At 44.1% G+C, this 16,724-nt stretch overlaps 1 protein-coding gene across 1 annotated transcript in view; it reads right to left on the bottom strand.

The window, feature by feature from the left end:
* Positions 1-14,543, bottom strand: part of LOC147424884 (uncharacterized) — a 31,900-nt gene extending 17,357 nt beyond the window's left edge. The window contains exons 1-2 of the mRNA XM_086499770.1: positions 14,168-14,543; positions 12,679-12,801 (exon numbers count right to left, since the gene is read on the bottom strand). Of these exons, the coding sequence (XP_086355896.1) occupies positions 12,679-12,801; positions 14,168-14,216 (172 nt within the window). The 5' untranslated portion in view covers positions 14,217-14,543. The remainder of the gene's footprint in view (positions 1-12,678; positions 12,802-14,167) is intronic.
* Positions 14,544-16,724: the final 2,181 nt, after the last annotated feature.

The raw sequence follows: 16,724 nt of genomic DNA, 5'->3' as shown, positions 1-16,724 counted from the left end.
GAGATTTTTAAGCGGCAAACCCAAAACGGGAAAATGCTTGTAAATGCGCCAAGTGGCACATTTCTGTGCACTTGCTTAATGCAAAGAAGAAGTGGCGCTGAATTTATAGCTGGGAGGCTCATTTTTTAGTTTCCTGCCATAGGTTAAGAGCTGAGGAGTGCTTCCTTTCCCTCTATGTACAGGTGGTGCCAAGAGTGATGCCCTGCACGCTACACACTGCTCTCTCTCTCCCTTACGTGCAGTTATGTGATGCCCCACAAGAGGGCTTTTCATTTGATTGATGTACAGTTGTGTGGGTTCATGCGCGATTGCCGAGGCAAGAGCCTCTTGCACAGGTACTGAGTTAGCTAGTGGCTAATCCCCGCAGGTACAGGTGAATTGGGAGAGGTATCACGTGAGAAATCTCGTCCGATTGAAAGGGCAAGTAGCCCTACAGGTGCGGGAGCTCGAGGTCTTGCTACAGATGCGACCGGCATGCGAAACGGAGTCCAAAACAGGGAATTACAGCCTGCTGTGTATTTTTGCAGGTTTAGGGTTTCGGCCCTAAACTGTCCCTAATACCCCCAAGAGGTTCGGGGATGCGAGGGGACCGCTACACAGGTGATCTGGCGCATTTTCGTGGCAGAAAACAGAGAATTCAGCGTGCTGCAGATTCTCGCCAGGTTTTGCAAAGTGTCCGTATGCGTCGGGAAAGTCATCTATTGCGTGGGGATACTGACTGTGAAGCGTCCTAGTACAGTTATGCTGCCGCAATCGGGCCAAAACAGGTGTTTCTTAGCCTATGTGCGGGGCAACTCGTAGGAGATCACAGGTTTTATTCCCTCTGTTAAAGAATAAAGAAATACCGAAAGGGACGCCAATTTTGGGCCTACAGGTTGTCGGCATCTGCTCGGGGCATTCTAGCTTCCGAGCCGTGTGTGTATTCAAGTGTTAATTCCCTTCGCAAGTTCTCTTTGCAAAGTGCTCTGTGTGTGTCTAAAGCAAAGAATTTCGGGTGAAAGCCAACGCCTGCTGCCCCACGGGCCGATTTCGTGGTTCCATTGCCGGGATATCAATCACTTTTTCCTCAAAGAGTGAGCCTCGGCTGTTTTGGGTAAAGACACAGAGTGCAGGAACGTGGGATTACACTATGGCCGACAAGGGGAAGGGCATTATGGAAGAGGGTTCCTCTTCAAAGGACAGGCAGGAGATCCCTATGGTTTTCGAGATTGGCGAGATCTCACGGCCACATCAATCTGTACCTCCTGTCAATGTGAATGTCCCTCCAGTAGTAGAGGGCTTTATGACTGGGCAACTTGAGGATGATGCGTTCAGGACTCAGTTTGTCACGTGACACATCCAACCCTATGTGTCCATGGACAAGCTACAGCACGATCAGGGTTCAATCAATCCAATCAGTCTAGATTAGAAGTGATCTGGCACTTTTGTGAGTCTATTCGTAGACCGTGCATGCCCAGTCACTTAGCATAGATGCATATCCTCTGGTTGCACATAGCATGATCATCAATATTCCCATCAGAATCCATTAGAATCAGTTAGGAAATTTTCCAGTGATTTTAGCCTATTTTCCCTATTTTTGACATTTTTCACTTATTAATTTAAGTGACTTTCCAACAAAAGTAGGTAGGGCAATTTTGCTAAGAAAATATATAAGCAAACCAAAGTTAACACTAAATGGCAAAAGAGGCAACAGGAGCCAAGCTCAGCAGGCAACTTCTCACAAGAACCTTGGTGGATTTTCCCTCCAAGCAACAGATTCCCTCACCTGGCGCTTTTGCATCAGATCTGCATCGCCAACAGTACCCAGCACCTAGCGTTTTTGCAAGGACCACAACTGCTAGCGATTTTTATCATCGGATTCATTGGCGTTTTTGGATTTCAGCAGCAGATAAAGATCGGCAATTTTCACCTAAAGTGTAGTAGATTCAGCTCGGTAAAGACCTCAGTTTTCGGCCTTGAAGAACCTCAGTTTTCAGCCTTAAACCTGCAGATTTTCAGCGACAAAGACCCACAGAAAACAGCTCCCAAACCAATGTTTTTGGACCTGCAGCAGATTTCAGCCCATAGCATTTTGGACAGCAGTAGCGAGATTGCAGATTTCAGCCCTAGTGTCGGCCTCGTCATCACCGTCGTCATTGTCGACATAGCCTAGACTTGCATCAGTCTCATGGATACCGTTTGTACCAATTTGCGCAATCATAAGTAGACCACTCTCGCCGACGAGAGTGGGGCCTTCGGAGGAGGGTTTTACAACATCTCTGGTGTGGTATCTCTCTTCTCTCTCTATCTCTTAGTCTCATTCACTTGCACGCACAGTGTCCATTCACTTTGTTTGTGATCATTGCACTCTCTCACTAAGAACGGAAGGCTCTACCTTCCAGAAGAACAAAAAGGAACCTTGAGCACAGTTCAGAGCACTCATCTTGAGCAAAGCGCAAACATTCATTCCGCTGCACCTAACATTGGTATCAGAGCTTTGGCAGTGTTTTGTATCACTCAAGGAAAGAACCACAAGAATCACAAGAATTTTTTTTGCTTGTTGCGGTCGCACGAACCCAAGTTCGCTTGGGCGTGTCGATTCCTAATCGTGTTTTTGAAGAGTGACAGAAATCCCAAGAAAGAAGGGCTTGTCCGGCCTCCCCTTGTGTCTCTTTTCACTCATTGAGAGCGGACCATGCACTTAGCGGCCGGCCACTCAACGTGAGGTGGGAAAAAGCAACCTTGGTGTGAGCGCAAGGCCGCCAAGGGGTGCGCCCGCGGAAAGGAGTAGAACTCGGGTGAAGAGAAGATCCTTCTCAAACACGGTTTGCAAGCGAAAGAAAACCTCAAGACCCTCAAGAACCCAAGAACGAAGACCCCCAAGAACCCAAGTTCCTCGTGAACTTAAGAACCCAAGACCCACACGAAACCACAAGAACCCACGACTTCAGAATGGTCATCACTCGAAGCGGAATGGATACTTCGCTTGGAGGTGGTGAGCATGAGAGAGGCGAAGAAGAATTTTCCCCACCAGGAGGTTTTTCCGACCCTCCCCCTTCCCCATCTACGTCAAGGATTGCACTAACTCCTATGGAGGAGTTGAAGCAGTTGTTTATGGAAAGGAAGTTAGAACGCGAAGAAAGAAAAGCAAAAAGAGAAGAAGAAAGAAAGGCCTACGAAGAACAAAGGGCAACCATAGATCGTGAATATGAAGAAGGAATGGCAACCATAGAGCGTCAATACGACTTGGAAGAAAAAGAAAGTCAAGCCAAATTTGATCGCGAGAACAAAGCAAGACAAGCAGAATTTGATCGCGAGAACAAGCCCTCCAAGAAAAGAGCGACCAACACAACAAAGAGTTCTGGCGACTCTTTTCTCAAGTTCAGGCACAGATACAAGAGATTTGGGAAAATGAGACTCTCTCAGTCTCTTCTTCTCCAAAGCATGACACACAGGATTTGCATGATTGTGTAAAGCATGATGATGATTTGATTGACAATGACTTGCATGATGATGATTTGATTGACAATGACTTGCATGATGATTTGGATGACAAAGATAAGCATGATGATTTGAAAGATAATGCTAAGCATGATAATTTGGATACCAATGACAAGCATGATGATTTGCATGATGATCAAGATGTGATTTCTCACAAGCATGATGATTTGCATGAAGAGGATGTGGTTGTTCACAAGAAGGATGAGTTAGTGAATGCTTTTTCTAGCGAAGCTAATCTCGTTGCAGATTCGATCAATCACGAAGGATCGATCTTGGCTCTCGAGCCTAGGTCCAAAGAACCCTCACATGAAGTATTATGTGTTCGCATGATTGATACACACGCATTGTTCGAGTGTTTCATTCGTGATCGTTTCCTGTATTTTAGTCAACGTCTTTATGTGATCCCTTTTACTAGGTATGACATATTGAACGTTGAGCACGTTTCCCTCATGAATGAGCACGAATGTATACGATTGTTCATGAAAAGCTGAAAAGTATGTATGTAAGGAAGTCACACTCCATATCTCTTCCTTGGCATGACACATTTGTAGAAAGAGCACATGAAAGTATGAGCACCAAGCATGCGCATTTCCGTTGTGAATTGCCACAGTTGATTGCTCTAGATCCAAAGAGAAAGATTCGATCTCATTGTTTGCATGTGTTTGATGAACGGTTTGGCACTATGTCTCTTTGTTCATCTACATTGCATGCACAGTCTTTGAGGAAGACAAGATTTTTTCCAGTCACTTTACATGGAATAGGTATGTTCATGGTTTTGTGTTGGAAGTGGTTTCAGGAATTTTCAGCCATGGAGATTCTTGAAGAAGAAAGAAGCATGACTAAAAACCAAGTTGAAGCATCGAAGGAGCCACAGAAGACTTTGTGTCGCTTCCGGCGCGGCCCAAAGAAGCAAGCGTTGCAAACCTTTATGAATTTCAAGTACCGCACGACCCACACATCAGAGTGGGCCGGCGAAGAGTCCCTTCTAGGATTCCGGATGCTATTGGCGATCTCCCTCGACGCCATTCAGTTCGGTACCAGTACCTCACTTTGAAAAGGAGGGGATGTCACGTGACACATCCAGCCCTGTGTCCGTGGACGAGCTACAGCACGATCAGGGTTCAGACAGTCCAATCAGTCTAGATTAGAAGTGATCTAGCACTTTTGTGAGTCTATTCGTAGACCGTGCATGCCCAGTCACTTAGCATAGATGCATATCCTCTGGTTGCACACAGCATGATCATCAGTATTCCCATCAGAATCCATTAGAATCAATTAGGGAATTTTCCAGTGATTTTAGCCTATTTTCCCTATTTTTGACATTTTTCACTTATTAATTTAAGTGACTTTACAACAAAAGTAGGTAGGGCAATTTTGCTAAGAAAATATATAAGCAAACCAAAGTTAGCACTAAATAGCAGAAGAGGCAACAGGAGCCAAGCTCAGCAAGCAACTTCTCACAAGAACCTTGGTGGACTTTTCCCTCCAAGCAGCAGATTCCCTCACCTAGCGTTTTTGCATAGCATCCCCAGCCTGGCATTTTTGCATCAGATCTGCATCGCCAACAGTACCCAGCACCTAGCGTTTTTGCAAGGACCACAACTGCTAGCGTTTTTTATCATCAGATTCATTGTTGTTGTTGGATTTCAACAACAGATAAAGACCGGCAATTTTCACCTAAAGTGTAGCAGATTCAGCCCGGTAAAGACCTCAGTTTTCAGCCTTGAAGAACCTCAGTTTTCAGCCCTAAACCTGCAGATTTTCAGCGACAAAGACCCACAGAAAACAGCCCCCAAACCAACGTTTTTGGACCTGCAGCAGATTTCAGCCCATAGCGTTTTGGACAGCAGTAGCAAGATCGCAGATTTCAGCCCTAGTGTCGGCCTCGTCATCACCGTCGTCATCGTCGACATAGCCTAGACTTGCATCAGTCTCATGCATACCGTTTGTACCAGTTTGTGCAATCATAAGTAGACCACTCTCGCCGACGAGAGTGGGGCCTTTAGAGGAGGGTTTTACAACGTCTCTGGTGTCGTATCTCTCTTCTCTCTCTATCTCTCAGTCTCATTCACTTGCACGCACAGTGTCCATTCACTTTGTTTGTGATCATTGCACTCTCTCACTAAGAACAAAAGGCTCTGCCTTCCATAAGAACAAAAAGGAACCTTGAGCACAGTTCGGAGCACTCATCTTGAGCAAAGCGCAAACATTCATTCCGTTGCACCTAACACAGTTAGTTGCCGCGGTGAATGTCTTTTCGCAGCTGGTGCAGAACCCAAGGTTTATGGAGTTCTTGCAAGCGCCACCAATGCAACAGCAAAATAGGCAACCTACACCATCTACGGAGCTTGTTGAAGCTCAAGCCCAGGTACTTCATGCTGCTCACGAAGATAGGGAACACTCGCATGTTGCGGAGTCAGGGGCTCCAAAACAGGTTCCTCCCGTGCTTGAACAAATGGCTAGAGCGCCTATTCCACAGGTTATGCCAGTTCAGCCTGCCACCTTTCAAAGCTAGCATGATGTCTTGAATGGACAGGGAACTGGATACCAGGCAATGCACCCAGTTTTTCCACCACCCACGGTACATCCTGGGTATTTCGGGGGTGGATCAGTGTTCCAAAGTATGGCTGGTTATGCCCCTGGAAGTCAGCCATACATGCCAGGAACAGTGTTTGGGGGTATGCAAGGCATCATGCCAAACCCCATGTATGGTAGTATCGGCATGCAGCAAGGTTTTCACTGCAACCAAGGCCAGTTTGGGGCGCCACAGGGTCATTTTGGCATGGTTAGTTTTTTTGGACAGCAGTTAGATATCGCACCTCTGACGCAAAATGTCAATGGCCAAGATGTGCCGATCATGCCTACTACAGTGCCCATGTTGCAAACCATTCCTTACGACAACTTGGGGGCACTAGAGAAGCCGAAGGCTTACAAAGAGGTGGTGCAGCTGTAAAGTTCAGTACCTTCAGTGGTTTCGAGGATAAGACAAAGGCCCTCACTTTCCTCGAGAAGTTTGATACAGCTTATGCGAGAGGGAATTTTACAGAGGCCTCGAAAGTTAAGGATCAGACGGCACTCATCTTCTTTGATCCCGGTGCCAAAGCCAACTTTATCCCACCAGAGTTAGCTATGAAGCTGGGCATCAGAGCTGAAGAGATGGGGTACACAGCAGAGGCACGGTTGGCATGTCCTGGCCACTCAGAGTGTGTTACTCCCATCATTGGAAAGCTGCATCTGCATATTCAGTCGTATGTGGACACAGAAGAGTTCTACATCATGCCGCTGGAAGGATGTGACGCCTTGTTGGGGATCCCGTGGATGTTCCGAGTGCATGGAGTCTTGGATGCCTACAACAAAAAGATCATTGTATAGCATAGGGGCAAAACTCACATCTTGGATGTAAAGCTTAAAGGAGAGTCGGTCCCTATTGTATCTGCTTCTACTATCACTTCTGTAATAAAGAATCATCTTTCTGTGTTCTTGATTTTTGCACGTGATGTCTCAGATAGTGATCAGTCAAGTTTATTTGTGTTAGATAAAGAAAGGTCAGCATTTTTGTAAAAGTTTAGTGACTATTTTTCTGATTCATTACCGTCGCAATTGCCGCCAAAGAGACCTGAGGACCATCAGATAGATTTGGTGCCAGGGTGTAGCCCACCAAATAGACCTCCCTCCAGGGTTAGCGCGGCACAGCAAAAAGAGATTATGGGCCAGGTTGAGGAGTTATTGGAGAAGGGGATGATTCAGCCTAGTTCTTCACCCTTTTGCTCCCCAATGCTCCTAGTGCAGAAAAAGGATGGCTCATGGCGCATGTGTATTGACTACCGTGCGTTGAATAAGAATACCATCAAGAATAGGTTTCATATTCCTCAAATTGATGATATTCTCGATCGTTTGGAGGGTGCTACAATTTTCAGTAGGATAGACCTTAAGAGTGGGTACCATCAGATTCGTATCATCAGATTCGTATAAGGCCAGAGGATGTGCACAAGACTACGTTTAGAACGACATTTGGTCTTTATGAGTTTCTAGTGCTACCGTTTGGTCTAACGAATGCTCCTGCCACATTCAACAAAATGATGGACCGGATTTTCCGCTCGCATCAACAGTTTGTTGGGACGTTCTTCGATGACATGATAGTGTATTCGAAGAATGAAGGGGAGCATAGGCGTCACTTGACCATTGTGTTCGAAGAGCTGCGCAATCACAGGTTGCTTGTCAATCCTAAGAAAAGTGAATTCTTCCTCGAAGAGATCCACTTTCTTGGCCACATAGTCTCAAAGGATGGTGTTATAATGGATCCCGAAAAAGTCGAAGCTATCAAGACATGGCCAGACTTGAAGACTATGCACGATGTCAAAAGCTTCTTGAAATTGTGTTCCTACTATAGAAGGTTTATCAGAAATTTTGCAGAGATAGCATCGCCTCTTCACGCATTGCAAAAGAAAGAGGTCACTTTCAGATGGACCCAAAAAGAGATTTCAGCTTTTAGTCTCTTAAAAGAAAAGTTGACATCCAGTAATTGTTTTGCCAGATCTCAGGAAGTCATTTGTGGTCCAGTGTGACGCGTATGGCAGTAGCATCGGAGCAATGCTAATGCAAGATGGACGGGTAGTAGCTTATGAAAGCCGAATTTTGCAAGGGCCAGAGAGGACTATGCAAGTCTATGAGAAAGAGCTCTTGGCCGTGATTCATGCGCTTTCTAGCTGGAAGCACTACCTCTTAGGTGCTGATTTTGTTGTCCAAACAGATCATCAGACCTTGCGATACTTCTTGACACAGTCAAAGTTATCCGAAAAGCATATGCGATGGGCAAACATTATTTCCATGTTCCACTTCCAGATTATGCATGTGGAAGGCAAGAAGAATGTTGTGGCTGATGCGTTATCAAGAAAGCCACAAATTTCAGCTGTGTCAATTCCTTATCATCATGAGCTAGATGACATGAAGGAACATTATACTGCTGATGAAGATTTTGCAAGGATCTTTGAACAGTTACAAGAGAGGCAACATCATGAGCACTACCTCCTCAGAGATGGTTTTATGATGATGCATGGCAGACTTTGTGTCACAAGGCCACTGCGACATAAGGTCATGGAAGAGAGTCATGTCCCACCGTATGCAGGGCATTGTGGCATTGATGCAACAGTTAAAGCGGTAGAGAAATTCTTCTATTGGCCTACCTTGAGGAGAGATGTGGATGCCTTTGTGCGAGCAGGCATAATTTGCCAAAAGGTCAAGTTTGATAGGCAAAAGGCACCAGGGTTGTTACAACCACTGTCGATTCCGGATAAGCCATGGGAAAGCATTGCAATGGACTTTATATTTGATCTTCCAAGATCGCCAACAAGGAATGATGGTATATGGACCATTATCTGCAGGTTCAGCAAGCAGGCCCATTTTATCCCTCTCAGGAAGAAGATAAAATCTGATCAGATGACACGCTTGTTCATGTACAATGTGTTTAAGTACCATGGTATGCCACAATCGGTTATCAATGATCGTGATCCTCGCATGACCAGTTTGTTTTGGAGAGGATTGTTTGAGAACATGGGCACTACGCTCAAGTTCTCGTCTTCGTTTCATCCACAAACTGATGGACAATCAGAAGAGGCTAATTCTACTGTCTTAGATCTGTTGAAATGCTGTGTGTCAGATAATAAGGGCAAGTGGGAACAGTATTTGCCTATGCTTGAGTAAGCGTATAATAATACAGTGTTCGTCTACTGGCAAAGCACCTTTTGAGATTGTTGAAGGCGGCAAAAGGTTCCTACCATTTTGCATACAAAGGACAAGATCTTTGAGGCAAATCGATATGTTGAGAACATGGATGAGATGTATAAGAAAATTAAAGTTGCCTTGGAGAAGACTTAGGCAAAGCAGAAAAAGGCTGTTGATCGTCACCGTCGTGAATTGTTGTTCACCTCGTGATTGGGTTCTCTTAAGATTCGAGAAGGCAAGGTTAAAGAAGATGAAGGGCAAGGAACGGCTGTTTCCTAAGCTCAGCATGCGTTACTATGGGCCTTTTCAAGTGCTTGACAAGATCAGCGATGTGGCTTACAGGCTGAAATTACCTGATGCATGGAAGATTCATAATGCGTTTCACATGAGTCTTCTAAGACCCTTCGTGGGTGATGTACCAGAAGATATTGAGGATCAGCCAGAAGTTGAGGAAGTTGATGAGATCCTGGTACCTGAGCAAGTTTTTTGGCACATAAGGACAGAAAAGTTAAAGGACAGATTGCAAGACGCTATTTGGTGAAGTTCAAGAACTATCCGCCTATGGATGCAAAGTGAATGGAAGAGCATGAACTGTCAGAGTCACCAAACGTATTACAGCTTTACCTTGAAGCCTTTGGGTTACAGCCTACTTATGCCCCAACCCAACGTGTGCAAAGGAGGGGTAATGATAGAGCTAGTACATCAAATGTACATATGAATTTAGTGTAATAGATGGAAATGACAAAAGTATGAAGGTCTCATTAAGTCATTTGTATCTATGTGTTACGACCTTTCTTGAGGATACATGCAATGATAAAAGAGTGTTAATAGCACAAGATCATCAGTGGCGTGTATTTATGGTATGCAATCGAGGACGTTTGCGATTTCAAGAGGAGGGTACGTCACGAGACGTGGCAACTGTTAACTATGTCACGAGGACGTGGCAACTGCTAACTTTAGTGGCTTTTGTTTTATTTTTGAGACCCTCTTCTTGAAGTAGCAAACGGTCGGACATTGTATGGCCAATGTGAACGGTAGTTTCACCCGCAGATGGGCAGTGGTCGGCACTGGAATTCGTATGGTAAGAGGATGTCTAAGCTCAGAGCAAGATCATATAGGTCCCCCCGTCGCACTTAGCAAGCTGGTGGATACTAGGAAGTGAACTCAATAAAGGCCTAAAGTCAAGGTGTGACTACCAACAGAAAGTATCCGACAGTTGGCCACATTGCACTTTTGGATGCAGTCCCAATGAGGATAGATGGTCAGATGACCAGTGGGAGCCCAACGGAATCATTTTCTAAAATTTAGGGAACTGATAATTTGGGCCGTGAAATGTGTTCGCGTCATTACCTCCGGTATGAGTAGGGGAACATTTTACAACTCTGCCGCGAAGTCAACTGAGCAACCAGTCGGGAGATTTTTAAGCGGCAAACCCGATACGGGAAAATGCTTGTAAATGCGCCAAGTGGCACATTTCTGTGCACTTGCTTAATGCAAAGAAGAAGTGGCGCTGAATTTATAGCTGGGAGGCTCATTTTTTAGTTTCCTGCCATAGGTTAAGAGCTAAGGAGTGCTTCCTTTCCCTCTATGTATAGGTGGTGCCAAGAGTGATGCCCTGCACGCTACACACTGCTCTCTCTCCCTTATGTGCAGTTATGTGATGCCCCACAAGAGGGCTTTTCATTTGACTGATGTACAGTTGTGTGGGTTCATGCGCAATTGCCGAGGCAAGAGCCTCTTGCACAGGTACTGGGTTAGCTAGTGGCTAATCCCCCACAGGTACAGGTGAATTGGGAGAGGTATCACGTGAGAAATCTCGTCCGATTGAAAGGGCAAGTAGCCCTACAGGTGCGGGAGCTCGAGGTCTTGCTACAGATGCGACCGGCATGCAAAACGGAGCCCAAAACAAGGAATTACAGCCTGCTGTGTATTTTTGCAGGTTTAGGGTTTCAACCCTGAACGGTCCCTAATACCCACAGGAGGTTCGGGGACGCGGGGGACCACAGTACAGGTGATCTGGCACATTTTCGGGGCAGAAAACACAGAATTCAGTGCTGCACATTCTCGCCAGGTTTTGCAAAGTGTCCATATGCGTCGGGAAAGTCATCTATTGCGTGGGGATATTGACTGTGAAGCGTCCTAGTACAGTTATGCTGCCGAAATCGGGCCAGAACAGGTGTTTCTTAGCCTGGATTGTCTGGGGCAGCTCGTAGGAGATCACAGGTTTTCCCTCTGTTAAAGAATAAGAAATACCGAAAGGGGCGCCAATTTTGGGGCCTACAGGTTGTCGGCATCTGCTCGGGGCATTCTAGCTACCGAGCCATGTGTGTATTCAAGTGTTAATTCCCGTCGCAGGTTCTCTTTGCGAAGTGCTCTGTGTGTGTGTCTAAAGCAAAGAATTTCGGGTGAAAGCAACGCCTACCGCCCCACGGGCCGGTTTCACATACCGTCATACAGTCAAAATACTTTGAACATGCGAACTTAAGAGGGGCTAAAACCCTTGCACAAAATAGGACATACAAAAAGAGCTGACATACAAAAAGTATGTTATGAAGCTACATAACTACGCAATTTCTAACCAGATGCACAGTGGCTCCATTGGAGCTGAACTACCCTTGCGGGGCCTTCATGCATTCAAAGAAAGGCAGTTTCAAGACCTCAATAACCACTAACCTAAATCAAGCCCACTGCAATTGCCACTACCAGCCCACTCACAGAACTTCCCACCACAAATCATGACTTGTGGTTCTGTTCCAATATTTACAACCTTCAACAATTGCACGAATTTGCACCCAACCCTCTTCAGAACATAGAAAAAACCATTAAATCAAAAAATGTTGCAGTGGCTTTGTTGTAACCATCGCTACTACTTTCTATGCTACACTTAAACTTTTGCATCCTTCCCACAAGCACAAGAGCACCTCCTTAAGCTGCTGATGTCACTGCTTTTCCCCAGCTCCTATGTTTCATGCCTCACGTTAGAGGCTTGAATCTTTTTTTTTTCAAGTTCAAAAGAAACCAGCTACATTTTTCAAAAAAAACTGCAGACTCAGTGACGAGAAAAAAATCTATCAATCAGTATTGCTGCCACTGAGATACTGGCATTGGGGCAGCCCCCTAATGGCCTCCTGGGCTTACCATGCTACATCTAAAGAAATGCAGCCCACCCCACCAATCCTCTATTGTAACCATGGTGCTTGCACCGTCAGTGTCTCATCCCCAAGTTCCCATCCACGCTATAAACTCTATATAGCAGAACAGGGAAGCATATATACAACACTCGTCATAACTTACATGAGTGAGGGAGAGAGAGAGAGAAGCTTAAGATTGCACCACTAATTCTGACTAACAGCACACACAAAAGTTACACACACACTGACCCTACTAAAGAGGGAACACATAAATGAGGAAAATCTCTGAAAAAATAACTGAGTCCATGTGGGCATTCAAATGAGATGCACAACTTTCACAACTCACCCCTTCTGCCCCCATAATGAGGAGCTGTGTCCCAAAACTCATCCCGCATTTGCCTTAGCTGTGATCTGGTGATTGGTTCTGGATGTCTCCAGGCCTTTGGCTTTTTCAACTTTTTGCGGTGGCCTGCAAAACAAAACCAGTTTTCTGAGATATGCAAAGTTTCTATGAACTATCGTCATGTAAACTAGAACCACCTCCCCAATGTTATTTATCTTAGGCCATGAAACTTTAATCCTAACATCTTAATATTGTTTTTCATTAGATTCACAGATGTAAGGCTTTTGTGGTTCTCCTGATAACAAAATTTGGATCAGACTTTTCTTCTGATTAATAGATTTCAGTTCCTCAAGTTTAAGTACTCAATAAAAACCTTTGATTCACACAACCCTTCTTCTAATTATTTAATGTCTACAGCTTCATTTGATGTTAATGCAGAGATAGCAACAGCCAATTTAGATGAGGCAGTTCTATCCACTCATTGCTTCAAAAAAGCACCAGATACTTGCATCAGAATCCTTGCCACAATTTTGAAAAATTACAAGACATGGTTAGCTTTAGCCGACAAAAAATTCAGGTATCCCTTGCATGCAGTGAAACTTGTACACCTCCAACTATTGGTAAAGCTGATTGGAACCTTCTTGTGTTCACTGCTTTCTCATAAGTTCCATGGGTGGTGGCTCCAACTTTCTGGGTAATTCATCTTGATGTATTAAGATGCATAGCTCCCTTCGATATCAGTTCTGCCTCTAATCTTCCCTGACCTAGATTGAAAAACCTTCAAGTGCACTCTTTAACTATGATGCTTGAAGGCAAAGCATAGTAGATCCCCTCCCAAAGTAGACTATACACAGCATATTATAGAAAAACTTTAACAATCCATGCAACTAAATACAAAGAGAAACAGGAAACTAATATGCAGTATGCATCTGTGAGCATGCCGAGCAAAGGTGAACCAGACTTCAACCTCACTCTTAATAGGACATTTTCCTGGGATGCATTGCATCTCAACCTTTATGTTATCTAATCCTGTGATTCATGCAGTTCTATAAGTCCCTGCACACAGACTGATCTTATTTTAGGAATTTACTCATAAAAAGTCCCCCATCCTCATTGTGCCCTATGTATTGCAGTATTTGCAATAGAGACCTATACTGGAGGGCCATGGTAACCATTTAGCAAAGCATTGACCCGTTAAAATGAGTGATGTTCTCCACAGACCTCTAATGTTAGCAGACAAGGGAGTTAAAAGCTAAAACGAAACGTAAACTAGCATGAGGCTCTAAGTACCGGTCAAGTGGTTATTGAAGTTGAACTTCTGCAATTATTAAAATGGTATGCATGCAGCTCACACTCGCCCCTATCTTGCAAGAGCCTAATCCTTGCACTTGTGGACATGTTTAGATTCAACAAGGTTCATTGAAACAAAGAAAACTCGAAATCCAGCATAAACGACTTTGAATATATGTGTAAGGCGTGGAAGGGCATATACCTTCACCATTGATTGCTGACAAGCAGGCACAAGAGAAGAGGTTTCCCATGTTGACGTAATCTGCAAACTTGCATCACATGGTAAGGGCCGGACCAAGGGAACCGGAAGGCTGGGGATTGAGGAGGCAACTTCGATGAATGCAGGAATAAGGATGCCAATGGAGCGGCTGCAGGTAGGCGAGAACAACAAGGAGTTTCCTACTGTGAGTATGGTGTCAATCGATTGAGACTCGAATTAGGGGAAGCGCTGCAGGTGGAGAGTGAAAGCGTCCGTGTTTGCTTGCACGTTGTTGATGGAATGGCAACTACCGTCGCGGATTTCGACAGTCCCCGCCACACCTACTCCTCCTCCGTTCTTGACTTGCCTTTTCTAGTATGGTTTATGGTTTATAATGTGTTGCGCATAAACTTATTTCCCAAGCTTCTAGTATTTTAATATCGCCGCCATTTCAACTTCAAGTCTCCCTCCAAGGAATCGAAGGGAAATAGTCACCAATATTTTTCAAATCTATTTGTTTTTAGTGAAATTAGTACATTGGTGAATCGAAGGGAATTGGTCACCAAAAGTTTTCCAATATATTGGTTGTTAGCAAATTAGTATATTGATTGATATGGTCTTCGTACTACATTGTTGAGAGCAATTCAGATTGACCCAAGAACTTATAGATCTACCACAGTTGAATGAGAACATTAGCCCACTCTTCGCTTCTACCACTTGCCAATGCCCATTTTCAAGAGGGATAAAAAGAGAGGGAGAATGTGAGAGGAAGAAAGGGGAGAGAGGGAGGGAGGAAATGAATGCTCCTTGTGAAATAATCACAATGGCCTTGCCTTTGTTGTTTATGAAGAAATGGCACAAAAGATCAAGATGTTCTGATAGATTAGAATCTTGCCTCATCAAGCATTCTTGAATTAAACATGTTCATATATCTATGAGAGGAAAGAGAGTGGGTGGCTGAGAGACACAAAGAGAGAGAGAGAGACAGAGAGAGAAGCACCTTATTGAGTGAATTCACCTCTATTTATTTGTTTGCATGCAATTTTTTGCTCAATAGACAGTAGCACCTATTGAGTGAATTCACCTCTATTTTTTTGTTTGCATGCAATTTTTTGCTCAGTGTCTACATGAAACTCACTCTCTCTCTCTCTCTCTCTCTCTCTCTCTCTCTCTCTCTCTCTCTCTCTCTCTCTCTATAAGCTCTTTGCTCTTTGTTTCTATATATTTTCATATATGTTACATTGCCTTCTACAATTTTTGAATGAACTCTTGCATTTGCCTTTGGATGGAAGTAGGCAATACCAGATAGTCTTCAATAAGTTTAACTTTTAGCTGAGTCCATGGCAAGGTATAACCAATGGAATAGTGATCAAACACTGTTTGGTTTCTAGCATTCCAAATAAACAACAACATCCAAATTCTAAGGTGCATCAAATAGGCCTGCATGCCAATGTTATCAACTCTCACCAAGCCAAATAACATGCGGAGCTTTCCACCAATATTTGACAAAAAATACAATTCAAAAAGATGTAACTCATTGTTTCCATTCTATTACAATTGATACAATTGCCTTGCATTACATTCTTCATGAGCAACAAATCCCCAATAGGCATAGCTCATGTAAGCACCCTCCATAGGAATACTTTATGTTTGTATGCTCTCTCTCTCTCTCTCTCTCTCTCTCTCTCTCTCTCTCTCTCTCTCTCTCTCTCTCTCTCTCTCTCTCTCTCTCTCTCTCTCTCTCTCTCTCTCTATCTATCTATCTATGTATCTATGTATCTGACTTCTAAAGGGCAGTCCCCTTTCTCGATTTAGATGAAGACACATGGGAATTCTCCATGGAAGGGGATGTCATCCTTTTGGGGGACTTCGATGCTAGGAGGGTATTCTTTGACTCTGCAAACAAAATGTTGAGAGAACTAGATGTTGGTGACATGGGGCTGGCTAGATTTTCCCATGATGAGGAGCACATAGAATATGGGAGACATCTAGCAGATATGGGGATTACACATGGGTTGGCCATACTTAATGGCCTACAAAAATTCCTAGTAGCAGATGGTTTCACTTGTTTTCCCCATAGACATGGAGCTAGCACACTTGACTATGTCATGATTTAACCTAGTTGTACACCTTCTATTCACAGCTTTACAATTAACCCTAGGCCTATTTGTAACATTTAATGGCCTAAAATCTTATGTGTAGCGGAAATTAGCATGAACATAGTGGGCATTTCATTAGAATAGATTCCTAATGAGAATTACAAGAGTGCTTGGGTGGAGAGAGCAACAAAAGCATAACACCTAGTTAGATAGCATCGACAATACTTTCAAAAGAGAGAGCAATTAAGCTATTGACAACAGTTGAGGACCGGATTTGCATGGAGCCGGTCCCCCCTCCAAAAGGCTTTGTATTATGGTTTCTCCCATCAAGAGAGACATTGTACAATACAATTCTTTGTGTTCCTTCAAGACTAGCTAGTGCAATGAAGATGGAAGCTTCATACACCAAGCAAAACACTTAATCAAACACAACTTGAATTATCCCCGTTCTCAGACCCAAG

This window comes from Adiantum capillus-veneris, chromosome 25 (genome assembly GCF_014529385.1).
Source record: "Adiantum capillus-veneris isolate H3 chromosome 25, ASM1452938v2, whole genome shotgun sequence".
NCBI classification, from domain to species: Eukaryota; Viridiplantae; Streptophyta; class Polypodiopsida; order Polypodiales; family Pteridaceae; genus Adiantum; species Adiantum capillus-veneris.
Note: the sequence above shows the minus strand (reverse complement) of the source record. Positions and strands in the feature narration are given on the sequence as shown.